The sequence below is a fragment of the Heptranchias perlo genome, chromosome 10 (assembly GCF_035084215.1).
Source record: "Heptranchias perlo isolate sHepPer1 chromosome 10, sHepPer1.hap1, whole genome shotgun sequence".
Taxonomy (NCBI): Eukaryota; Metazoa; Chordata; class Chondrichthyes; order Hexanchiformes; family Hexanchidae; genus Heptranchias; species Heptranchias perlo.
Window position 1 is genome coordinate 4,648,897 of NC_090334.1, and position 26,827 is coordinate 4,675,723.

Below are 26,827 nucleotides of genomic sequence, written 5' to 3' on the forward strand. Positions count from 1 at the left end.
AGTATTGTAGTGGGGTAAATGTCACTGTCCTGGGCAGGGGTATAAAGGGAGTATTGTAGTGGGATAAATGTTACTGTCCTGGGCAGGGGTATAAAGGGAGTATTGTCGTGGGGTAAATGTTACTGTCCTGGGCAGGGGTATCAAGGGAGTATTGTCGTGGGATAAATGTTACTGTCCTGGGCAGGGGTATAAAGGGAGTATTGTAGTGGGGTAAATGTTACTGTTCTGGGCAGGGGTATCAAGGGAGTATTGTAGTGGGGTAAATGTTACTGTCCTGGGCAGGGGTATAAAGGGAGTATTGTAGTGGGGTAAATGTTACTGTCCTGGGCAGGGGTATAAAGGGAGTATTGTCGTGGGGTAAATGTCACTGTCCTGGGCAGGGGTATAAAGGGAGTATTGTAGTGGGATAAATGTCACTGTCCTGGGCAGGGGTATAAAGGGAGTATTGTAGTGGGGTAAATGTTACTGTCCTGGGCAGGGGTATAAAGGGAGTATTGTAGTGGGGTAAATGTCACTGTCCTGGGCAGGGGTATAAAGGGAGTATTGTAGTGGGGTAAATGTCACTGTCCTGGGCAGGGGTATAAAGGGAGTACTGTAGTGGGAATGTTACTGTCCTGGGCAGGGGTATTAAGGGAGTATTGTAGTGGGATAAATGTTACTGTCCTGGGCAGGGGTATAAAGGGAGTATTGTAGTGGGGTAAATGTCACTGTCCTGGGCAGGGGAATAAAGGGTGTATTGTAGTGGGGTAAATGTTACTGTCCTGGGCAGGGGTATAAAGGGAGTATTGTCGTCGGAATGTTACTGTCCTGGGCAGGGGTATAAAGGGAGTATTGTAGTGGGATAAAAGTTACTTTCCTGGGCAGGGGTATAAAGGGAGTATTGTAGTGGGAATGTTACTGTCCTGGGCAGGGGTATAAAGGGAGTATTGTAGTGGGATAAATGTCACTGTCCTGGGCAGGGGTATAAAGGGAGTATTGTAGTGGGGTAAATGTTACTGTCCTGGGCAGGGGTATAAAGGGAGTATTGTAGTGGGAATGTTACTGTCCTGGGCAGGGGTATAAAGGGAGTATTGTAGTGGGAATGTTACTGTCCTGGGCAGGGGTATCAAGGGAGTATTGTAGTGGGATAAATGTTGCTGTCCTGGGCAGGGGTATAAAGGGAGTATTGTAGTGGGGTAAATGTTACTGTCCTGGGCAGGGGTATAAAGGGAGTATTGTAGTGGGGTAAATGTCACTGTCCTGGGCAGGGGTATAAAGGGAGTATTGTAGTGGGATAAATGTTACTGTCCTGGGCAGGGGTATAAAGGGAGTATTGTAGTGGGGTAAATGTTACTGTCCTGGGCAGGGGTATCAAGGGAGTATTGTCGTGGGATAAATGTTACTGTCCTGGGCAGGGGTATAAAGGGAGTATTGTAGTGGGGTAAATGTTACTGTTCTGGGCAGGGGTATCAAGGGAGTATTGTAGTGGGGTAAATGTTACTGTCCTGGGCAGGGGTATAAAGGGAGTATTGTAGTGGGGTAAATGTTACTGTCCTGGGCAGGCGTATAAAGGGAGTATTGTAGTGGGGTAAATGTTACTGTCCTGGGCAGGGGTATAAAGGGAGTATTGTAGTGGGGTAAATGTCACTGTCCTGGGCAGGGGTATAAAGGGAGTATTGTAGTGGGATAAATGTCACTGTCCTGGGCAGGGGTATAAAGGGAGTATTGTAGTGGGGTAAATGTCACTGTCCTGGGCAGGGGTATAAAGGGAGTATTGTAGTGGGGTAAATGTCACTGTCCTGGGCAGGGGTATAAAGGGAGTATTGTAGTGGGAATGTTACTGTCCTGGGCAGGGGTATTAAGGGAGTATTGTAGTGGGATAAATGTTACTGTCCTGGGCAGGGCTATGAAGGGAGTATTGTCGTGGGGTAAATGTCACTCTCCTGGGCAGGGGTATAAAGGGAGTATTGTCGTGGGGTAAATGTCACTGTCCTGGGCAGGGGTATAAAGGGTGTATTGTAGTGGGGTAAATGTTACTGTCCTGGGCAGGGGTATAAAGGGAGTATTGTAGTGGGAATGTTACTGTCCTGGGCAGGGGTATAAAGGGAGTATTGTAGTGGGAATGTTACTGTCCTGGGCAGGGGTATAAAGGGAGTATTGTAGTGGGAATGTTACTGTCCTGGGCAGGGGTATAAAGGGAGTATTGTAGTGGGAATGTTACTGTCCTGGGCAGGGGTATAAAGGGAGTATTGTAGTGGGGTAAAAGTCACTGTCCTGGGCAGGGGTATAAAGGGAGTATTGTAGTGGGGTAAATGTTACTGTCCTGGGCAGGGGTATAAAGGGAGTATTGTAGTGGGGTAAATGTCACTGTCCTGGGCAGGGGTATAAAGGGAGTATTGTAGTGGGGTAAATGTTACTGTCCTGGGCAGGGGTATAAAGGGAGTATTGTAGTGGGGTAAATGTTACTGTCCTGGGCAGGGGTATAAAGGGAGTATTGTAGTGGGGTAAATGTTACTGTCCTGGGCAGGGGTATCAAGGGAGTATTGTAGTGGGATAAATGTTACTGTCCTGGGCAGGGGTATAAAGGGAGTATTGTCGTGGGGTAAATGTTACTGTCCTGGGCAGGGGTATCAAGGGAGTATTGTCGTGGGATAAATGTTACTGTCCTGGGCAGGGGTATAAAGGGAGTATTGTAGTGGGGTAAATGTTACTGTCCTGGGCAGGGGTATAAAGGGAGTATTGTAGTGGGAATGTTACTGTCCTGGGCAGGGGTATAAAGGGAGTATTGTAGTGGGAATGTTACTGTCCTGGGCAGGGGTATAAAGGGAGTATTGTAGTGGGAATGTTACTGTCCTGGGCAGGGGTATAAAGGGAGTATTGTAGTGGGGTAAAAGTCACTGTCCTGGGCAGGGGTATAAAGGGAGTATTGTAGTGGGGTAAATGTTACTGTCCTGGGCAGGGGTATAAAGGGAGTATTGTAGTGGGGTAAATGTCACTGTCCTGGGCAGGGGTATAAAGGGAGTATTGTAGTGGGGTAAATGTTACTGTCCTGGGCAGGGGTATAAAGGGAGTATTGTAGTGGGGTAAATGTTACTGTCCTGGGCAGGGGTATAAAGGGAGTATTGTAGTGGGGTAAATGTTACTGTCCTGGGCAGGGGTATCAAGGGAGTATTGTAGTGGGATAAATGTTACTGTCCTGGGCAGGGGTATAAAGGGAGTATTGTCGTGGGGTAAATGTTACTGTCCTGGGCAGGGGTATCAAGGGAGTATTGTCGTGGGATAAATGTTACTGTCCTGGGCAGGGGTATAAAGGGAGTATTGTAGTGGGGTAAATGTTACTGTTCTGGGCAGGGGTATCAAGGGAGTATTGTAGTGGGGTAAATGTTACTGTCCTGGGCAGGGGAATAAAGGGAGTATTGTAGTGGGGTAAATGTTACTGTCCTGGGCAGGGGTATAAAGGGAGTATTGTCGTGGGGTAAATGTCACTGTCCTGGGCAGGGGTATAAAGGGAGTATTGTAGTGGGATAAATGTCACTGTCCTGGGCAGGGGTATAAAGGGAGTATTGTAGTGGGGTAAATGTCACTGTCCTGGGCAGGGGTATAAAGGGAGTACTGTAGTGGGAATGTTACTGTCCTGGGCAGGGGTATTAAGGGAGTATTGTAGTGGGATAAATGTTACTGTCCTGGGCAGGGCTATGAAGGGAGTATTGTCGTGGGGTAAATGTCACTGTCCTGGGCAGGGGTATAAAGGGAGTATTGTAGTGGGGTAAATGTCACTGTCCTGGGCAGGGGTATAAAGGGTGTATTGTAGTGGGGTAAATGTTACTGTCCTGGGCAGCGGTATAAAGGGAGTATTGTAGTGGGAATGTTACTGTCCTGGGCAGGGGTATAAAGGGAGTATTGTAGTGGGAATGTTACTGTCCTGGGCAGGGGTATCAAGGGAGTATTGTAGTGGGATAAATGTTGCTGTCCTGGGCAGGGGTATAAAGGGAGTATTGTAGTGGGGTAAATGTTACTGTCCTGGGCAGGGGTATAAAGGGAGTATTGTAGTGGGGTAAATGTCACTGTCCTGGGCAGGGGTATAAAGGGAGTATTGTAGTGGGATAAATGTTACTGTCCTGGGCAGGGGTATAAAGGGAGTATTGTAGTGGGGTAAATGTTACTGTCCTGGGCAGGGGTATCAAGGGAGTATTGTCGTGGGATAAATGTTACTGTCCTGGGCAGGGGTATAAAGGGAGTATTGTAGTGGGGTAAATGTTACTGTTCTGGGCAGGGGTATCAAGGGAGTATTGTAGTGGGGTAAATGTTACTGTCCTGGGCAGGGGTATAAAGGGAGTATTGTAGTGGGGTAAATGTTACTGTCCTGGGCAGGCGTATAAAGGGAGTATTGTAGTGGGGTAAATGTTACTGTCCTGGGCAGGGGTATAAAGGGAGTATTGTAGTGGGGTAAATGTCACTGTCCTGGGCAGGGGTATAAAGGGAGTATTGTAGTGGGATAAATGTCACTGTCCTGGGCAGGGGTATAAAGGGAGTATTGTAGTGGGGTAAATGTCACTGTCCTGGGCAGGGGTATAAAGGGAGTATTGTAGTGGGGTAAATGTCACTGTCCTGGGCAGGGGTATAAAGGGAGTATTGTAGTGGGAATGTTACTGTCCTGGGCAGGGGTATTAAGGGAGTATTGTAGTGGGATAAATGTTACTGTCCTGGGCAGGGCTATGAAGGGAGTATTGTCGTGGGGTAAATGTCACTCTCCTGGGCAGGGGTACAAAGGGAGTATTGTCGTGGGGTAAATGTCACTGTCCTGGGCAGGGGTATAAAGGGTGTATTGTAGTGGGGTAAATGTTACTGTCCTGGGCAGGGGTATAAAGGGAGTATTGTAGTGGGAATGTTACTGTCCTGGGCAGGGGTATAAAGGGAGTATTGTAGTGGGATAAAAGTTACTTTCCTGGGCAGGGGTATAAAGGGAGTATTGTAGTGGGAATGTTACTGTCCTGGGCAGGGGTATAAAGGGAGTATTGTAGTGGGATAAATGTCACTGTCCTGGGCAGGGGTATAAAGGGAGTATTGTAGTGGGGTAAATGTTACTGTCCTGGGCAGGGGTATAAAGGGAGTATTGTAGTGGGAATGTTACTGTCCTGGGCAGGGGTATAAAGGGAGTATTGTAGTGGGAATGTTACTGTCCTGGGCAGGGGTATAAAGGGAGTATTGTAGTGGGAATGTTACTGTCCTGGGCAGGGGTATAAAGGGAGTATTGTAGTGGGGTAAAAGTCACTGTCCTGGGCAGGGGTATAAAGGGAGTATTGTAGTGGGGTAAATGTTACTGTCCTGGGCAGGGGTATAAAGGGAGTATTGTAGTGGGGTAAATGTCACTGTCCTGGGCAGGGGTATAAAGGGAGTATTGTAGTGGGGTAAATGTTACTGTCCTGGGCAGGGGTATAAAGGGAGTATTGTAGTGGGGTAAATGTTACTGTCCTGGGCAGGGGTATCAAGGGAGTATTGTAGTGGGATAAATGTTGCTGTCCTGGGCAGGGTTATAAAGGGAGTATTGTAGTGGGGTAAATGTTACTGTCCTGGGCAGGGGTATAAAGGGAGTATTGTAGTGGGGTAAATGTCACTGTCCTGGGCAGGGGTATAAAGGGAGTATTGTAGTGGGATAAATGTTACTGTCCTGGGCAGGGGTATAAAGGGAGTATTGTAGTGGGGTAAATGTTACTGTCCTGGGCAGGGGTATAAAGGGAGTATTGTAGTGGGGTAAATGTTACTGTCCTGGGCAGGGGTATAAAGGGAGTATTGTAGTGGGGTAAATGTTACTGTCTTGGGCAGGGGTATCAAGGGAGTATTGTAGTGGGATAAATGTCACTGTCCTGGGCAGGGGTATAAAGGGAGTATTGTAGTGGGGTAAATGTTACTGTCCTGGGCAGGGGTATAAAGGGAGTATTGTAGTGGGGTAAATGTTACTGTCCTGGGCAGGGGTATAAAGGGAGTATTGTAGTGGGATAAATGTCACTGTCCTGGGCAGGGGTATAAAGGGAGTATTGTAGTGGGGTAAATGTCACTGTCCTGGGCAGGGGTATAAAGGGAGTATTGTAGTGGGATAAATGTCACTGTCCTGGGCAGGGATATAAAGGGAGTATTGTAGTGGGGTAAATGTCACTGTCCTGGGCAGGGGTATAAAGGGAGTATTGTCGTGGGGTAAATGTTACTGTCCTGGGCAGGGGTATAAAGGGAGTATTGTAGTGGGGTAAATGTCACTGTCCTGGGCAGGGGTATAAAGGGTGTATTGTCGTGGGATAAATGTCACTGTCCTGGGCAGGGGTATAAAGGGAGTATTGTAGTGGGAATGTTACTGTCCTGGGCAGGGGTATAAAGGGAGTATTGTCGTGGGATAAATGTTACTGTCCTGGGCAGGGATATAAAGGGAGTATTGTAGTGGGGTAAATGTTACTGTCCTGGGCAGGGGTACAAAGGGAGTATTGTAGTGGGATAAATGTCACTGTCCTGGGCAGGGGTATAAAGGGAGTATTGTAGTGGGGTAAATGTTACTGTCCTGGGCAGGGGTATAAAGGGAGTATTGTAGTGGGATAAATGTCACTGTCCTGGGCAGGGGTATAAAGGGAGTATTGTAGTGGGGTAAATGTCACTGTCCTGGGCAGGGGTATAAATGGAGGTATTGTAGTGGGGTAAATGTTACTGTCCTGGGCAGGGGTATAAAGGGAGTATTGTAGTGGGATAAATGTCACTGGGCCAGGCAGTGTCTTTTCTTTTGTTGTAATAAACCCATGTGTGAGGTTGTGTCGTTGAAAGCATTACCAATGCAGCAACAGCCCGAGCTCTGCTTGGAGCCTTGGAACAAATTAATGCCCCAGTGCCTGCTGTGCCGGAAAGCAAGCAGCATTAATTTCAGTAGCAGGGGGCTCAGCTCTGATCCCAGTAATGGCACAGGGAAACTTTTTCCATTCTCTAACAGCATCGGCACGACTTTCAGTCGCAAACAAAAAATGCAGACTGTGTCTCCATCTGCACAGGTCTTGATCCAGCACTTTCACTGTTTCCTTGGGAACAATGCTCAGGTGCCATGTCGCAAACTTTTAAGTGGTGTCAGCTTGGCTCAGTTGGTAGCACTCTCGCCTCTGAGTCAGAAGGTTGTGGGTTCAAACCTTAACCTCTTGGGCTGGAGCATGTAATCCCAGGCTGACACTCCCCTCCAGTGCTGAGGGGAGAGGTGTTCAAGATGTTTAATTCCCTGTTCTGGTGGTGTGCTTTGCATAAAAGATCCCATGACTCTAATCAGAGAAAATCAGGGAGTTCTCCCAGTGTCCTGGCCAATGATCATCCCTCAATCAACACCACCAAAAATCAGATTAATTAATCATTTGTTATTTGTGGTTCTTTGCTGTGTACAAACTGGCTGCTGTGTTTGCTCACTGAAAAATAGTGGTGTTGACCGGAAGTCACCAGTTAACGGTTTTGGCTTAGTACACAGAGGAAGAGTCAATTCTCTCTTAATTCTCAATTCGCTTTATTAACGTTATTAGATCATGTACATACCGCTTATACATCTAGTTAGATATAGGCATGCAGTTTACAGCAGGTTATACAGTTTTATACTCAAACTAGGATTTAAACGCACACCCACTAGGTTTCCCTGACTAACACTCCCTGAATATTAGGATTTAAACGCATACCCACTAGGTTTCTCTGACTAACACTCCCTGAGTGGTCACAGAATAGAAAGGATATTATATTACCCGGAAAGGAGAGATAATGCTGGCCAGGCAATTCGTTCTCTCTCTCTCGACATCCCTGACGTAGGGTCCCTACTTCCACGATGGTTAGTCGCCGGAGTCTTCGTCACAAACAAACACTCTCTCTCTCTGGCACCAAGCCTGCAATGCTTCAGTTTTAACTTCAAGCCTGTGTTTTTGAATGATGTGGTCTTCTCCGGTTGGCTTAAAATTCCTTGAGTGGTCAGTGTCATCCCCTGATTGGCTCTGTTCCAAGGGGCTAGGTAGCATCACCTCATTACTCCTTTTCTAAATAAGGACTGGTGTCTCATCACAGCTCCTTTGTCCCTCTAAGAAGCGGAACGAATTCAAACTGGTTCTGGCCAATTCAGACCAGTGACTGAACTCCAGATCACCTCAGTTCAAAAGTCAGTGTCTTTGTTAGCACTTCGAATTAACCTCAGTAGTTTTCTGCAGCCCCGGGCCAACAGTGGCTACTTCTCACAAGCAATTCATTGGCTGTGAAACACTTGAGAGGTCCTGAGGATGTGAAAGGCACTGTATACTTCAGAGCAGTTCTGTTTTAGTGATGTTGATTGAGGGATAAATATTGGCCTAGGACACCGGGGAGAACTCCCTGCTCTTATTTAAATAGTGCCGTGGGATCTTCTACATCTACATCTACCTGCTCAGACCATCTGCTGCTGAAACCCTCATCCATTGCCTTTGTCACCTCCTGACTCAACTGCTCTCCTGGCCGGCCTCCCATTCTCCATCCACTGTAAATTTCAGTTCATCCAAAACTCTTCTGCCCGGAGCCAATCCCACACCAAGTCCTGTTCACCCATCACCCCTATGCTCGTTAGAGTCATAGAGTTAAACAGCACGGATAGAGGCCCTTCGGCCCATCGTGTCCGCGCCGGCCATCAGCCCTGTCTACTCTAATCCCATATTCCAGCATTTGGTCCGTAGCCTTGTATGCTATGGCATTTCAAGTGCTCATCCAAATGCTTCTTGAATGTTGTGAGGGTTCCTGCCTCCACAACCCTTTCAGGCAGTGAGTTCCAGACTCCAACCACCCTCTGGGTGAAAAAGTTCTTTCTCAAATCCCCTCTAAACCTCCCGCCTTTTACCTTGAATCTATGTCCCCTTGTTATAGAACCCTCAACGAAGGGAAAAAGCTCCTTAGTATCCATCCTATCTGTGCCCCTCATAATTTTGTACACCTCAATCATGTCCCCCCTCAGCCTCCTCTGCTCCAAGGAAAACAAACCCAATCTTCCCAGTCTCTCTTCATAGCTGAAGCGCTCCAGCCCTGGTAACATCCTGGTGAATCTCCTCTGCACCCTCTCCAAAGCGATCACATCCTTCCTGTAGTGTGGCGACCAGAACTGCACACAGTACTCCAGCTGTGGCCTAACCAGCGTTGACTTACATTGGCTCCTGGTCCCCAAAGGCTTACATTTAAAGTTCTCATCCTTGTTTTCAAATCCCTCCATTGCCTCACCCTTCCCTATTTCTATAACCTCCTCCAGCCCTACAACTCTCGAGATCTCTGCGCTCCTCCAATTCTGGCCTCTTGCGCATCCCCGATTTTAATTACTCCACCATTGGTGGCCGTGCCTTCAGCTGCCTCGGCCCTAAGCTCTGGATTTCCCTCCCTAAACCTCTCTGCCTCTCTATGCCTCTCTCCTCCTTTCAGATGCTCCTTAAAACCCACCTCTTTAACCAAGCTTTTAGCCATCTGTCCTAATATCTCCTTTTTCTCAGCATCTATTTTTGCCTGATTACGCTCCTGTGAAGCGCCTTAGGATGTTTTGTTTACATTAAAGGCACTGTATAAATGCATGTTGTTGTTGTTGACAAGGTAACTTAGATGATTTGTATTGGTGGGTAAATCGAAGGCAAGAGGCCATGATCTCAAGATAAGCACCAGATACAGAAAGGGGGAGTTCAGAAGAAATGATATTGGTGGTTAAAGCTAAATTGATTACAGCATTCAAAAAGTGCTGAAAGGAGACTATAAAAAGGAGGGAGAACAGAGCAGGAAAGGAGGAATGTGTAAAATCAGCCCCGGAGAACCCCAGAAATCATGTGTGAAGGGCCGAATGGCCTTCACCTGCTCCTGCCTACTATTTCAATCTGTGTTCTATTCTTTCCAGGAGGAGAGCTGGATCAGCGAGAGGATGCAGAAGTTAAAGGACGATTCCTCTGTGGACATCAGTGACCTGCAGGACAAGCTAAAGCTGTTACAGAAACACCAGGCCTTTGAGGCCGAGATCCTGGCCCATCAGGCCATTATTACAAGTGTTACTGGGGTAAGGATTACCTTCCTGTCTCTGAACCTGCGAGACACTAGTTACCCTCAGCATGGTGAAGTCCATTTGGTGAGTGGCTGGTGTTGCACAGATTGTTTTGTGTGACGCTCTCACCCTCGGACCCAAAACCCATTCCTATTCAACCCGTGTGGCTCTGGGTTGGGTCTTGACCCGATCTCAAGTCATGGTCGCAGCTGTTTCCCAAGGAGGGATCTTCCCTGTCTCTGATACCAGAGAGCAGCCCATCAAGGAGTGAGGTGTGACCTGGCCTGAATCCCATCAGCTGTAAGTCATTTCTTCTCTATAAAATAAAGGAATTCTTTAAGCAGAGAGTACATCCTCTGAGATTTCTCCTTCCTTTGTGCCTATCCGGGATACTCCATGACATGCTGTACTCTGTGTATGTCCCTGTGCCTCCTGTGTCATGCATTGCATCATTCATGCCGCAGAGTATTTCCTATATTGTGCAATACCTCCATGTCAGTAGGTCCGTAGGTCACACTCCTGCCTCTGAGTCAGTATGTTATAGATTCAAATCCCACTCCAGAGACTTGAGCACATAATCCAGGCTGACATTCCCAGTGCCAGTACTGAGGGAGTGCTGCACTGTGGGAGGTGCCATCTTTCGGATGAGATATTAAACTGAGGCCCTGTCTCTCAGGTGGACATAAAAGATGCCATGCCACTATTTTGTAGAAAAGCGGGGGAGTTCTCCCCGGTGTCCTGGCCAATATTTATCCCTCAACCAACATCACTAATATAGATTATCTGGTCATTATCACATTGCTGTTTGTGGGACTTTGCTGTGCGTAAATTGGCTGCTGCGTTTCCTACATTACAACAGTGACTACACTTCAAAAGTACTTCATTGGCTGTAAAAGCGCTTTGGGACTTTCTGAGGTTGTGAAAAGCACTGTATGAATGCAAAGCTTTCTTTTTCCTCCGTACCTCTTGTGACACGGTACTTCCTGCGTCCCCCGTACCTCTTGTGACACGGTACTTCCGGCGTCCTCCGTACCTCTTTTGCACGGTACTTCCGGCGTCCTCCGTACCTCTTGTGACACGGTACTTCCTGCGTCCTCGGTACCTCTTTTACACGGTACTTCCTGCGTCCTCCGTACCTCTTTGACATGGTACTTCCTGCGTCCTCGGTACCTCTTGTGACACGGTACTTCCTGCGTCCTCCGTACCTCTTGTGACACGGTACTTCCGGCGTCCTCGGTACCTCTTGTGACACGGTACTTCCTGCGTCCTCGGTACCTCTTGTGACACGGTACTTCCTGCGTCCTCCGTACCTCCTTGACACGGTACTTCCTGCGTCCTCGGTACCTCTTGTGACACGGTACTTCCTGCGTCCCCCGTACCTCTTGTGACACGGTACTTCCTGCGTCCCCCGTACCTCTTGTGACACGGTACTTCCTGCGTCCTCCGTACCTCCTTGACACGGTACTTCCTGCGTCCCCCGTACCTCTTGTGACACGGTACTTCCTGCGTCCCCCGTACCTCTTGTGACACGGTACTTCCTGCGTTCCCCGTACCTCTTGTGACACGGTACTTCCTGCGTCCTCCGTACCTCTTGTGACACGGTACTTCCTGCGTCCTCCGTACCTCTTGTGACACGGTACTTCCTGCGTCCCCCGTACCTCTTGTGACACGGTACTTCCTGCGTCCCCCGTACCTCTTGTGACACGGTACTTCCTGCGTCCCCCGTACCTCTTGTGACACGGTACTTCCTGCGTCCCCCGTACCTCTTGTGACACGGTACTTCCTGCGTCCCCCGTACCTCTTGTGACACGGTACTTCCTGCGTCCTCGGTACCTCTTGTGACACGGTACTTCCTGCGTCCTCCGTACCTCTTGTGACACGGTACTTCCTGCGTCCCCCGTACCTCTTGTGACACGGTACTTCCTGCGTCCCCCGTACCTCTTGTGACACGGTACTTCCTGCGTCCCCCGTACCTCTTGTGACACGGTACTTCCTGCGTCCCCCGTACCTCTTGTGACACGGTACTTCCTGCGTCCCCCGTACCTCTTGTGACACGGTACTTCCTGCGTCCTCGGTACCTCTTGTGACACGGTACTTCCTGCGTCCTCCGTACCTCTTGTGACACGGTACTTCCTGCGTCCCCCGTACCTCTTGTGACACGGTACTTCCTGCGTCCCCCGTACCTCTTTGACACGGTACATCCTGCGTCCTCGGTACCTCTTTTACACGGTACTTCCTGCGTCCTCGGTACCTCTTTGACACGGTACTTCCTGCGTCCCCTGTACCTCTTTGACACGGTACTTCCTGCGTCCCCCGTACCTCTTGTGACACGGTACTTCCTGCGTCCTCGGTACCTCTTTGACACGGTACTTCCTGCGTCCCCCGTACCTCTTGTGACACGGTACTTCCTGCGTCCCCTGTACCTCTTGTGACACGGTACTTCCTGCGTCCTCGGTACCTCTTTGACACGGTACTTCCTGCGTCCCCCGTACCTCTTGTGACACGGTACTTCCTGCGTCCCCTGTACCTCTTGTGACACGGTACTTCCTGCGTCCTCGGTACCTCATTGACACGGTACTTCCTGCGTCCTCCGTACCTCTTGTGACACGGTACTTCCTGCGTCCCCCGTACCTCTTGTGACACGGTACTTCCTGCGTCCTCGGTACCTCTTTGACACGGTACTTCCTGCGTCCCCCGTACCTCTTTGACACGGTACTTCCTGCGTCCCCCGTACCTCTTGTGACACGGTACTTCCTGCGTCCCCTGTACCTCTTTGACACGGTACATCCTGCGTCCCCCGTACCTCTTGTGACACGGTACTTCCTGCGTCCCCCGTACCTCTTTGACACGGTACTTCCTGCGTCTTCGGTACCTCTTTGACACGGTACATCCTGCGTCCCCCGTACCTCTTGTGACACGGTACTTCCTGCGTCCCCCGTACCTCTTGTGACACGGTACTTCCTGCGTCCTCGGTACCTCTTGTGACACGGTACTTCCTGCGTCCCCCGGACCTCTTTGACACGGTACTTCCTGCGTCCTCGGTACCTCTTTGACACGGTACTTCCTGCGTCCCCCGTACCTCTTGTGACACGGTACTTCCTGCGTCCACGGTACCTCTTTGACACGGTACTTCCTGCGTCCTCCGTACCTCTGTGACACGGTACTTCCTGCGTCCTCGGTACCTCTTTGACACGGTACTTCCTGCGTCCCCCGTACCTCTTGTGACACGGTACTTCCTGCGTCCACGGTACCTCTTTGACACGGTACTTCCTGCGTCCTCCGTACCTCTTTGACACGGTACTTCCTGCGTCCTCGGTACCTCTTTGACACGGTACTTCCTGCTTCCTCGGTACCTCTTTGACACGGTACTTCCTGCGTCCTCGGTACTTCTTGTGACACGGTACTTCCTGCGTCCTCCGTACCTCTTGTGACACGGTACTTCCTGTGTCCCCCGTACCTCTTGTGACACGGTACTTCCTGTGTCCCCCGTACCTCTTGTGACACGGTACATCCTGCGTCCTCGGTACCTCTTTGACACGGTACTTCCTGCGTCCTCCGTACCTCTTTGACACGGTACTTCCTGCGTCCTCCGTACCTCTTGTGACACGGTACTTCCTGCGTCCTCCGTACCTCTTTTACACGGTACTTCCTGCGTCCTCCGTACCTCTTTTACACAGTACTTCCTGCGTCCCCCGTACCTCTTGTGACACGGTACTTCCTGCGTCCTCGGTACCTCTTTGACACGGTACTTCCTGCGTCCTCCGTACCTCTTTGACACGGTACTTCCTGCGTCCTCCGTACCTCTTGTGACACGGTACTTCCTGCGTCCTCCGTACCTCTTGTGACACGGTACTTCCTGCGTCCTCCGTACCTCTGTGACACGGTACTTCCTGCGTCCTCCGTACCTCTTTTACACGGTACTTCCTGCGTCCTCCGTACCTCTTGTGACACGGTACTTCCTGCGTCCTCGGTACCTCTTTTGACACGGTACTTCCTGCGTCCTCGGTACCTCCTTGACACGGTACTTCCTGCGTCCTCGGTACCTCTTGTGACACGGTAATTCCTGCGTCCCCCGTACCTCTTGTGACACGGTACTTCCTGCGTCCTCGGTACCTCTTGTGACACGGTACTTCCTGCGTCCTCGGTACCTCCTTGACACGGTACTTCCTGCGTCCTCCGTACCTCTTGTGACACGGTACTTCCTGCGTCCCCCGTACCTCTTGTGACACGGTACTTCCTGCGTCCCCCGTACCTCTTGTGACACGGTACTTCCTGCGTTCCCCGTACCTCTTGTGACACGGTACTTCCTGCGTCCTCCGTACCTCTTGTGACACAGTACTTCCTGCGTCCTCCGTACCTCTTGTGACACGGTACTTCCTGCGTCCTCCGTACCTCTTGTGACACGGTACTTCCCGCGTCCCCCGTACCTCTTGTGACACGGTACTTCCTGCGTCCCCCGTACCTCTTGTGACACGGTACTTCCTGCGTCCCCCGTACCTCTTGTGACACGGTACTTCCTGCGTCCTCGGTACCTCTTGTGACACAGTACTTCCTGCGTCCTCCGTACCTCTTGTGACACGGTACTTCCTGCGTCCCCCGTACCTCTTTGACACGGTACATCCTGCGTCCTCGGTACCTCTTTTACACGGTACTTCCTGCGTCCTCGGTACCTCTTGTGACACGGTACTTCCTGCGTCCTCGGTACCTCTTGTGACACGGTACTTCCTGCGTCCTCCGTACCTCTTGTGACACGGTACTTCCTGCGTCCCCCGTACCTCTTGTGACACGGTACTTCCTGCGTCCTCCGTACCTCTTTTACACGGTACTTCCTGCGTCCTCCGTACCTCTTTTACACGGTACTTCCTGTGTCCTCGGTACCTCTTTGACACGGTACTTCCTGCGTCCTCGGTACCTCTTGTGACACGGTACTTCCTGCGTCCTCGGTACCTCTTTGACACGGTACTTCCTGCGTCCTCCGTACCTCTTTTACACGGTACTTCCTGCGTCCCCCGTACCTCTTGTGACACGGTACTTCCTGCGTCCTCGGTACCTCTTGTGACACGGTACTTCCTGCATCCTCCGTACCTCTTTGACACGGTACTTCCTGCGTCCTCGGTACCTCTTGTGACACGGTACTTCCTGCGTCCTCCGTACCTCTTTGACACGGTACTTCCTGCGTCCTCGGTACCTCTTTGACACGGTACTTCCTGCGTCCTCCGTACCTCTTTTACACGGTACTTCCTGCGTCCCCCGTACCTCTTGTGACACGGTACTTCCTGCGTCCTCGGTACCTCTTTGACACGGTACTTCCTGCGTCCTCCGTACCTCTTTGACACGGTACTTCCTGCGTCCCCCGTACCTCTTTGACACGGTACTTCCTGCGTCCTCGGTACCTCTTTGACACGGTACTTCCTGCGTCCTCGGTACCTCTTTGACACGGTACTTCCTGCGTCCTCGGTACCTCTTTGACACGGTACTTCCTTGGCTTAACGTCACTCCTGCATAGTTGTGTTGCTTTGAGGAAGTTCCCCTCACCGTGCTCCTTGAATTTACACCGATACAGACAGGGGAGCTGCTGCTGTCTGGGCACCACCCCAAATCCAGCGAGATCCGTCGAAGTATGAGGATGCTGCTGGAGCATTGGGAGCAGCTGAAGAAAGCAGTGGCTGCACGTGGGAAAATGCTGGAGGACAACCGGGATTTCCTGGAATTCCTGCAGAAAGTCGAACAGGTTGAAGCATGGATCAGAGAAAAGGTAGGAGTGGTGGGAATTCTCGTGGAATGGTCACGACATTTGGTGGAGCGTGTGAGCAGATACTGGGCTTCAGATCCATCCAGTTCTCCCAGCTGGGAACCAGGCGAGGGTGGGGACTGGTTACACGGGGTCCCAGCCGTTATTGTGGCCGCCCCATCTTGGGCCATCACTTCCATCGGCATATTTAACTGAGAGGGTCGTGGCCCGGTGATGTCCTCACTGCCTTATTGATCATGCCCCTATTAAACAAGCATTCGGTGTTGCTGTACATTTAAAGAGGTCACCTCAGCTCTCACCTTTTAGCTCTTCTCTCCTCTTCTTACGCTAGATTGGGCTCCATATGTGGCTAATTAGCAGAAAGGTTGTGTTTTTTATTATGGGCTTGTTACTGATAGCTTACCTTGGATATCAGGCTCGTGGAGAGAGTCAGCGGGACCTGGGACTCACCAATGACGGTGACTAAAAATACAAAATTACATTAAGAAGGATAGATAGACCCAGAAAGGTTCGGTGGGAAGCCGGGCTGATTTTCCTTTCCCTGACCCAGGTTGAGCACCTTTAACCCAGCAGAGGCCTGAGACCTTGGGTCTGTACAGCTCACTACCATCCTGGGGGGAGCATTTAGCCACTCAGCCATCAGGGGGGGGGGGAGCTATAGAGAAAATATCCAAGTGATGACCTGATCAGTACCAGCCCACTCATGACCTGGTTCCTGGGGAAGCGGGGTGGGGGGGTGGTGAGGTTGCCGATGGATAGAATTAGTTCTCCATTGCTTTAATAAACCCATTTCATGTATTGACCTGTGACTGCACTTCCTAAACTCTGTGTTTGTCGTTCCATCCCATTTCTTTTCACACACAAACAGGAGGTGATGATCAATGTGGGCGATGTTGGCAAGGACTACGAGCATTGCTTACAATTGCAGAAAAAACTCAGCAAGTTCCGGGGAGAAGGGGTAGGTACTCGCCTCAGAGCTTCATGGCATGTCAGGTGTGTTAACTGAGCCTCTGTCCGTTCACTCGCTCACTGATCATTATCAGCCAGTATTGCTTTCACAGATTTAGGCAGATTTATTTATGCTCATCAGGATGAGGGAAATCATTGAACAGTGGTTTTCTACTTGCTACACCCACCAACATTGAAGGTACGGGTTAGATACAGAGTAAAGCTCCCTCTACACCGTCCCATCAAACACTCCCAGGGCAGGTACAGCACGGGTTAGATACAGAGTAAAGCTCCCTCTACACCGTCCCATCAAACACTCCCAGGGCAGGCACAGCACGGGTTAGATACAGAGTAAAGCTCCCCCTACATTGTCCCATCAAACACTCCCAGGCAGGTATAGCACGAGTTAGATACAGAGTAAAGCTCCCTCTGCACCGTCCCATCAAACACTCCCAGGGCAGGTACAGCACGGGTTAGATACAGAGTAAAGCTCCCTCTACACTGTCCCATCAAACACTCCCAGGGCAGGCACAGCACGGGTTAGATACAGAGTAAAGCTCCCTCTACACTGTCCCATCAAACACTCCCAGGGCAGGTACAGCACGGGTTAGATACAGAGTAAAGCTCCCTCTACACTGTCCCATCAAACACTCCCAGGGCAGGTACAGCATGGGTTAGATACAAAGTAAAGCTCCCTCTGCACACTGATATACTTCACACCATCCCTTCCTGCGCCATTGTGGATATTTTTATTTTGCAAGCCAGCAATGCTTATGGCTCGAGGAGTGGCAGCAATAAATTTGATGCCAATTGTTGCTGAATTGTTGGCAGTAAATTGAGATTAGACAAACTCGTTTCACTTGGGACACTTATATCTGGCAGACAGAGGAGACTTTCTACTTAACCGGGCTGGATTCAACCCCAGATCTGACTGCGTGCTTTAAGTAAGCACGTACTTCCTTATTTAAAATAAAGCTTGTTTGAAAGTTCTTCACTGTCCAGCCTGTTGATGTACCTAGTGGAGCCTCCCTGAGGAGACTGGCACACCAGCAATGGCAACTCACCTGGTGTGGAACAGCTACTACAACCGAGGAGGCACCAGTGAGTAATGTGTACATTACTTGAGTTTGTGCAGTATTCCTGAGACAACCCGAGCTCTGGTATTCCTTGCTTATTTTTAGATTTCCGGACAGCTGGTCTGATTTTTGCACCGGTGACTGGAGCAGCCAGGGTTTGGTGAGCCGCAAGTTGAATAACCCGTCTCAGCGAGTGCCCTATCTCAGTCCTGTCACCCAGCTTGGCCAGGGACTCCCACCGGGGTGAAGTGCGTGGAGGCCCCGGTAGATCAGTGGGAACCTTGCCCCTGGGCTGCTCTCCTGGTTTTAGTGCAGGTCAGGCAGTTGCCTTGATGCTAAAGCTGGTGCGTGTCTGCAGGGAGACAAGAGTCGAGAAATATATGGGAACTCGCAAATATTTCTTGGCAAATAACGCGTGTTACAGGACGGATCTTTTGACGTGACAGCGCTTGTTCCAGTAAAGCCTACGCATTGACCCGACCCTCTGATCATTCACAGGACGTGACAGTGGATGATGCTCACATCAAGACCATCAACAGTCTGGCGGCCCGGCTGGAGCGGCGGGATAAAGATGATGTTGCAACCGTTCACCGACGCAAACAGCAGCTGAATGAAAGGTCAGCCTGCAGCCCTCCCCCACCCCCATCCCCTTCATACTCCTGTAGCAAACCAACTGGAGAAGCTGCCCATTCCCCAACACTGCCAGACCTCACCTCACAGCACACCAAAACACAGAGAGCTGAGTGAGTAATGGGCAGTGTGGGACTGAGCCACATCGACAAAGATGGTCCCACCATTCACTTCTGGTCTGTGCTGAGTTAGCAGTTAAGCCACTACAGTTGGAGCTTCAGTTGGCCTGAATTAGGATGGGGTGGAAATCAGCCAGGGTCCCCACTCCTGATTGTAATCCAGTAACCCCTGCTGGAAAGTAATTGAGTGTGGATGTTGGGTGAGGACAAGGGACCAGGCCCTCCATTGTCAAATATCCTGTTGACTCTCAAGCTGAAATGTTGCACTTCAGTAGAAGCCCGGCATTGCACCCGCCCGTTCGTTCTGCCCCTATCCCCCGTGGGATTTCATTGCACCCGCCCGTTCGTTCTGCCCCTATCCCCTGTGGGATTTCATTGCACCCGCCCGTTCGTTCTGCCCCTATCCCCCGTGGGATTTCATTGCACCCGCCCGTTCGTTCTGCCCCTATCCCCCGTGGGATTTCATTGCACCCGCCCGTTCGTTCTGCCCCTATCCCCTGTGGGATTTCATTGCACCCGCCCGTTCATTCTGCCCCTATCCCCCGTGGGATTTCATTGCACCCGCCCGTTCGTTCTGCCCCTATCCCCCGTGGGATTTCATTGCACCCGCCCGTTCGTTCTGCCCCTATCCCCCGTGGGATTTCATTGCACCCGCCCGTTCATTCTGCCCCTATCCCCTGTGGGATTTCATTGCACCCGCCCGTTCATTCTGCCCCTATCCCCTGTGGGATTTCATTGCACCCGCCCGTTCATTCTGCCCCTATCCCCTGTGGGATTTCATTGCACCCGCCCGTTCATTCTGCCCCTATCCCCTGTGGGATTTCATTGCACCCGCCCGTTCATTCTGCCCCTATCTCCCATGGGATTTCCAGGCTCTGTCTCATTGCACCCGCCCGTTCGTTCTGCCCCTATCCCCCGTGGGATTTCATTGCACCCGCCCGTTCATTCTGCCCCTATCCCCTGTGGGATTTCCAGGCTCTGTCTCATTGCACCCGCCCGTTCGTTCTGCCCCTATCCCCTGTGGGATTTCCAGGCTCTGTCTCATTGCACCCGCCCGTTCGTTCTGCCCCTATCCCCTGTGGGATTTCCAGGCTCTGTCTCATTGCACCCGCCCGTTCGTTCTGCCCCTATCTCCCATGGGATTTCCAGGCTCTGTCTCATTGCACCCGCCCGTTCATTCTGCCCCTATCCCCTGTGGGATTTCCAGGCTCTGCCTCATTTCAATAATTTTGGCAGTTTCTTAGCGGGATTCTCATCTGTGTCTGGGAGCCCTTCCAAGAGGGAGGGAGGGAAGCCTTCACGAAGAAGAGGGAGGCAATTGGTGACCCGTAATTGACTACAGTCCCTGAGGGGATTTAATTTTCAATCCCCCTCTACCTGCCTGGAAGGTGTTAATGATGGGAGGATGTTATATGATCGTTGACCACTATTACTGCCCCATATGAATATGCCCACCCCCTATTAGGGCAGAAATATTCATCGCCTCCATCATTTCCAGCAGAAAATCCTGGAAGTGGCGGTGTGCCAGGGGAAGATGGCAGAACAGCTGCCTGCCTGATTGTCCACCCCTATTTACTGGAGTTAGACTGGAAAATTAGTGATACTTCAGTAGAAAATTTCTTGTTCATTGTCGAGGATTACCCGTGATATATGGCCAGTTGGTTGAGTACACATTGAAGAAGGGAGGAGGGGAGAGGTTAAAAATGTTAAACTGGAAGTCTGAGCCACATGGTCAGTGCAACTTTCAAATTCACAACACAACAGCTTGCATTTATACAGCTCCTTCAACGTAGTAAAACGTCCCGAAGGGCTTCACAGGAGCGTAACCACACAAAAGTTGACAATGAGCCGCATAAGGAGATATTAAGTCAGGTGGCAAAAGCTTGGTCAAAGAGGTAGGTTTTAAGGAGTGTCTTAAAGGAGGAGAGGTGGACAGGTTTAGGGAGGAAATTCCAGAGCTTAGGGCCGAGATGGCTGAAGGCACGGCCACCAATGGTGGAGCGGGGGATGCGCAAGAGGCCAGAGTTGGAGGAATGCAGTTCTTTAGAGGATTGTAGGGCTGGGGGAGGTAACAGAAGTAGGGAGGAGTGAGGCTATGGAGGGATTTGAACACAAGGATGAGGTCCAGTTGCTTTGCTCATGATTACAAGAAAATTACAGATGAGAAGGCCATTTGGCCCACCCATCTTAATTCTTCCATCCAGAAAGACCCCACCCCCTGATATCAGTATCTAATTGATTCTTATATGATTCCATTTTGATTGGATCAATTTACATTCAGTTTCTGAGTCTGAGTTATCAATGCAAGTTCGTATTGGCCCCTGGGGCAACTTGGAAATTCACCCTACCTGGATATATCTCCTGTAATAAACTCCCATTATCTCAAACCCTTCAGTCAATCTCTTCTCAATTCCTGAGATTTATTCTGAATCTCCAGGGCTTTGAGTTTAACCAATCACCATTCAAGCCTTTTGGAAGTCTAAGAGCACCATGTCGTAGGGTGTCCAACAATGCACCATGTCATAGGGTGACCCACAATGCACTGTCATAGGGTGCCCCACAATGCACCATGTCATAGGGTGACCCACAATGCACCATGTCATAGGGTATCCCACAATGCACCGTCGTACGGTGCCCCACAATGCACTGTCATAGGGTGCCCCACAAAGCACCATGTCATAGGGTGCCCCACAAAGCACCATGTCATAGGGTGACCCACAATGCACCATGTCATAGGGTGACCCACAATGCACCATGTCATAGGGTATCCCACAATGCACCGTCGTACGGTGCCCCACAATGCACTGTCATAGGGTGCCCCACAATGCACCATGTAGTAGGGTGACCCACAATGCACCATGTCATAGGGTATCCCACAACGCACCGTTGTAGGGTGCCCCACAATGCACCATGTCATAGGGTGCCCCACAATGCACCATGTCATAGGGTGACCCACAATGCACCATGTCATAGGGTGACCCACAATGCACCATGTCATAGGGTATCCCACAATGCACCATGTCATACGGTGCCCCACAATGCACCATGTCATAGGGTGCCCCACAATGCACCATGTCGTAGGGTGACCCACAATGCACCATGTCATAGGGTGACCCACAATGCACCCTGTCATAGGGTATCTCACAATGCACCATTGTAGGGTATCTCACAATGCACCATTGTAGGGTGCCCCACAATACACCGTTGTAGGGTGCCCCACAATGCACCGTTGTAGGGTGCCCCACAGTGCACCATGTCATAGGGTGCCCCACAATGCACCATATCATAGGGTGACCCACAATGCACCATGTCATAGGGTGACCCACAATGCACCATGTCATAGGGTGCCCCACAATGCACCATGTCATAGGGTGCCCCACAATGCACCATATCATAGGGTGACCCACAATGCACCATGTCATAGGGTGCCCCACAATGCACCGTCGTAGGGTGCCCCACAATGCACCAGGTGGTAGGGTATCCCACAATGCACCATGTGGTGGGGTGCCCCACAGTGCACCATGTGGTAGGGTGCCCCACAATGCACCATGTGGTAGGGTGCCCCACAATGCACCATGTGGTAGGATGCTCCACAATGCACCATGTGGTAGGGTGCCCCACAGTGCACCATGTGGTAGGGTGCCCCACAGTGCACCATGTGGTAGGGTGCTCCACAATGCACCATGTGGTAGGGTGCCCCACAGTGCACCATGTGGTCGAGTGCCCCACAATGCACCATGTGGTAGGGTGCCCCACAATGCACCATGTGGTAGGGTGCCCCACAGTGCACCATGTGGTAAGGTGCCCCACAGTGCACCATGTGGTAGGGTGCCCCACAATGCACCATGTGGTAGGGTGCCCCACAATGCACCATGTGGTAGGGTGCCCCACAATGCACCATGTGGTAGGGTGCCCTACAATGCACCATGTGGTCCCAGCGCTCACTGTATAATCTCTCCACTCACTGTGTCGTCTCTCCACTCACAGTATAATCTCTCCACTCACAGTATAATCTCTCCACTCACAGTATAATCTCTCCACTCACAGTATAATCTCTCCGCTCACTGTGTCGTCTCTCGTCACTGTATAATCTCTCCGCTCACTGTATAATCTCTCCGCTCACTGTATAATCTCTCCGCTCACTGTATAATCTCTCCGCTCACTGTATAATCTCTCTGCTCACTGTGTCGTCTCTCCGCTCACTGTGTCGTCTCTCCACTCACTGTATAATCTCTCCACTCACTGTATAATCTCTCCACTCACTGTGTCGTCTCTCCGCTCACTGTATAATCTCTCTGCTCACTTTGTCGTCTCTCTGCTCACTGTATAATCTCTCCGCTCACTGTATAATCTCTCTGCTCACTGTGTCGTCTCTCTGCTCACTGTATAATCTCTCCACTCACTGTATAATTTCTCCGCTCACTGTATAATCTCTCCACTCACTGTATAATCTCTCTGCTCACTGTGTCGTCTCTCCACTCACTGTATAATCTCTCTGCTCACTGTGCCGTCTCTCCACTCACTGTATAATCTCTCTGCTCACTGTGCCGTCTCTCCACTCACTGTATAATCTCTCTGCTCACTGTGCCGTCTCTCCACTCACTGTATAATCTCTCCGCTCACTGTATAATCTCTCCACTCACTGTGTCGTCTCTCCGCTCACTGTATAATCTCTCCACTCACTGTGTCATCTCTCCACTCACTGTATAATCTCTCCGCTCACTGTATAATCTCTCTGCTCACTGCATAATCTCTCTGCTCACTGTATAATCTCTCCGCTCACTGTGTCGTCTCTCGACTCACTGTATAATCTCTCCACTCACTGTGTCGTCTCTCCGCTCACTGTATAATCTCTCCGCTCACTGTATAATCTCTCCACTCACTGTATAATCTCTCTGCTCACTGTATAATCTCTCCGCTCACTGTGTCGTCTCTCCACTTACTGTATAATCTCTCCACTCACTGTATAATCTCTCCGCTCACTGTATAATCTCTCCACTCACTGTGTCATCTCTCCACTCACTGTATAATCTCTCTGCTCACTGTATAATCTCTCCGCTCACTGTGTCGTCTCTCCACTCACTGTATAATCTCTCCACTCACTGTATAATCTCTCCACTCACTGTATAATCTCTCTGCTCCCTGTGCCGTCTCTCCACTCACTGTATAATCTCTCTGCTCACTGTGTCGTCTCTCCACTCACTGTATAATCTCTCCACTCACTGTATAATCTCTCCGCTCACTGTATAATCTCTCTGCTCACTGTATAATCTCTCCACTCACTGTATAATTTCTCCGCTCACTGTATAATCTCTCCACTCACTGTATAATCTCTCTGCTCACTGTGTCGTCTCTCCACTCACTGTATAATCTCTCTGCTCACTGTGCCGTCTCTCCACTCACTGTATAATCTCTCTGCTCACTGTGCCGTCTCTCCACTCACTGTATAATCTCTCTGCTCACTGTTCCGTCTCTCCACTCACTGTATAATCTCTCCGCTCACTGTGCCGTCTCTCCACTCACTGTATAATCTCTCTGCTCACTGTGTCGTCTCTCCACTCACTGTATAATCTCTCTGCTCACTTTATAATCTCTCTGCTCACTGTGTCGTCTCTCTGCTCACTGTGCCGTCTCTCCACTCACTGTATAATCTCTCCACTCACTGTATAATCTCTCCACTCACTGTATAATCTCTCCGCTCACTGTATAATCTCTCCACTCACTGTGTCATCTCTCCACTCACTGTATAATCTCTCCGCTCACTGTATAATCTCTCCACTCACTGTATAATCTCTCCGCTCACTGTATAATCTCTCCGCTCACTGTGTCGTCTCTCGACTCACTGTATAATCTCTCCACTCACTGTGTCGTCTCTCCGCTCACTGTATAATCTCTCCGCTCACTGTATTATCTCTCCACTCACTGTATAATCTCTCTGCTCACTGTATAATCTCTCCGCTCACTGTGTCGTCTCTCCACTCACTGTATAATCTCTCCACTCACTGTATAATCTCTCCGCTCACTGTATAATCTCTCCGCTCACTGTATAATCTCTCCACTCACTGTATAATCTCTCCACTCACTGTATAATCTCTCTGCTCACTGTATAATCTCTCCGCTCACTGTGTCGTCTCTCCACTCACTGTATAATCTCTCCACTCACTGTATAATCTCTCCACTCACTGTATAATCTCTCTGCTCCCTGTGCCGTCTCTCCACTCACTGTATAATCTCTCTGCTCACTGTGTCGTCTCTCCACTCACTGTATAATCTCTCCACTCACTGTATAATCTCTCTGCTCACTGTATAATCTCTCCGCTCACTGTATAATCTCTCCGCTCACTGTATAATCTCTCTGCTCACTGTATAATCTCTCCACTCACTGTATAATCTCTCTGCTCACTGTGTCGTCTCTCCACTCACTGTATAATCTCTCCACTCACTGTATAATCTCTCCGCTCACTGTATAATCTCTCTGCTCACTGTATAATCTCTCTGCTCACTGTGTCGTCTCTCCGCTCACTGTATAATCTCTCCACTCACTGTGTCGTCTCTCCACTCACTGTATAATCTCTCTGCTCACTGTATCATCTCTCCACTCACTGTATAATCTCTCTGCTCACTGTATAATCTCTCTGCTCACTGTATAATCTCTCCGCTCACTGTGTCGTCTCTCCGCTCACTGTATAATCTTTCCACTCACGGTATAATCTCTCTGCTCACTGAATAATCTCTCCACTCACTGTGTCGTCTCTCCACTCACTGTATAATCTCTCTGCTCACTGTATAATCTCTCTGCTCACTGTGTCGTCTCTCCGCTCACTGTATAATCTCTCCGCTCACTGTATAATCTCTCTGCTCACTGTATAATCTCTCCACTCACTCTGTCGTCTCTCCACTCACTGTATAATCTCTCTGCTCACTGTATAATCTCTCTGCTCACTGTATAATCTCTCCACTCACTGTATAATCTCTCCGCTCACTGTGTCGTCTCTCCGCTCACTGTATAATCTCTCTGCTCACTATAATCTCTCCGCTCACTGTATAATCTCTCCGCTCACTGTATAATCTCTCCACTCACTGTGTCGTCTCTCCGCTCACTGTATAATCTCTCTGCTCACTATAATCTCTCCGCTCACTGTATAATCTCTCTGCTCACTGTGTCGTCTCTCCGCTCACTGTATAATCTCTCCGCTCACTGTATAATCTCTCTGCTCACTGTATAATCTCTCCACTCACTCTGTCGTCTCTCCACTCACTGTATAATCTCTCTGCTCACTGTATAATCTCTCTGCTCACTGTATAATCTCTCCACTCACTGTATAATCTCTCCGCTCACTGTGTCGTCTCTCCGCTCACTGTATAATCTCTCTGCTCACTATAATCTCTCCGCTCACTGTATAATCTCTCCGCTCACTGTATAATCTCTCCACTCACTGTGTCGTCTCTCCGCTCACTGTATAATCTCTCTGCTCACTATAATCTCTCCGCTCACTGTATAATCTCTCCGCTCACTGTGTCGTCTCTCCACTCACTGTATAATCTCTCCGCTCACTGTGTCGTCTCTCCGCTCACTGTATAATCTCTCTGCTCACTATAATCTCTCCGCTCACTGTATAATCTCTCCACTCACTGTGTCGTCTCTCCGCTCACTGTATAATCTCTCCACTCACTGTATAATCTCTCCGCTCACTGTATAATCTCTCCACTCACTGTGTCGTCTCTCCGCTCACTGTATAATCTCTCCACTCACTGTGTCATCTCTCCACTCACTGTATAATCTCTCTGCTCACTGTATCGTCTCTCCACTCACTGTATAATCTCTCCGCTCACTGTGTCGTCTCTCCGCTCACTGTATAATCTCTCCACTCGCTGTGTAATCTCTCCACTCACTATGTCGTCTCTTTGCTCACTGTGCCGTCTCTCCACTCGCTGTATAATCTCTCCACTCGCTGTGCCTTCTCTCCGCTCGCTGTGCCTTCTCTCCGCTCGCTGTGCCTTCTCTCCGCTCACTCTTGCTATCTTTCATTTCAGGTGGAACAGTTTCCAGGGGAATTTGAATAAGTACAAGAAAAAACTGGCGGCAGCTTTGGAGGTTCATGCTTTAATCAGAGAAATGGATGAAATCAAAGAAAGAATGGGTGAAAAGGTGAGAGCTGTGTAACTGGACTGTGCCTCAGATGTGCTGTGTCACAATCTCTGCTAACATTTTGGCTGAGGAAGAAGCCTCATGGGCTGTGAGAGGATCGTAAATGGGTGGGTAGTCTATGATATGGGAGAGTGTACATGGGCTGTG

General features: G+C 50.0%; 1 protein-coding gene across 1 annotated transcript in view; it reads left to right on the forward strand.

Annotated features, from left to right (window-relative positions):
* The window catches only part of sptbn5 (spectrin, beta, non-erythrocytic 5), a 394,215-nt gene that overhangs the window by 211,558 nt on the left and 155,830 nt on the right, over positions 1 to 26,827 (forward strand). Inside the window, exons 39-43 of the mRNA XM_067991151.1 lie at positions 9,866 to 10,021; positions 15,570 to 15,761; positions 16,627 to 16,716; positions 18,281 to 18,399; positions 26,566 to 26,680. Coding sequence (XP_067847252.1) covers positions 9,866 to 10,021; positions 15,570 to 15,761; positions 16,627 to 16,716; positions 18,281 to 18,399; positions 26,566 to 26,680 — 672 coding nt within the window. The remainder of the gene's footprint in view (positions 1 to 9,865; positions 10,022 to 15,569; positions 15,762 to 16,626; positions 16,717 to 18,280; positions 18,400 to 26,565; positions 26,681 to 26,827) is intronic.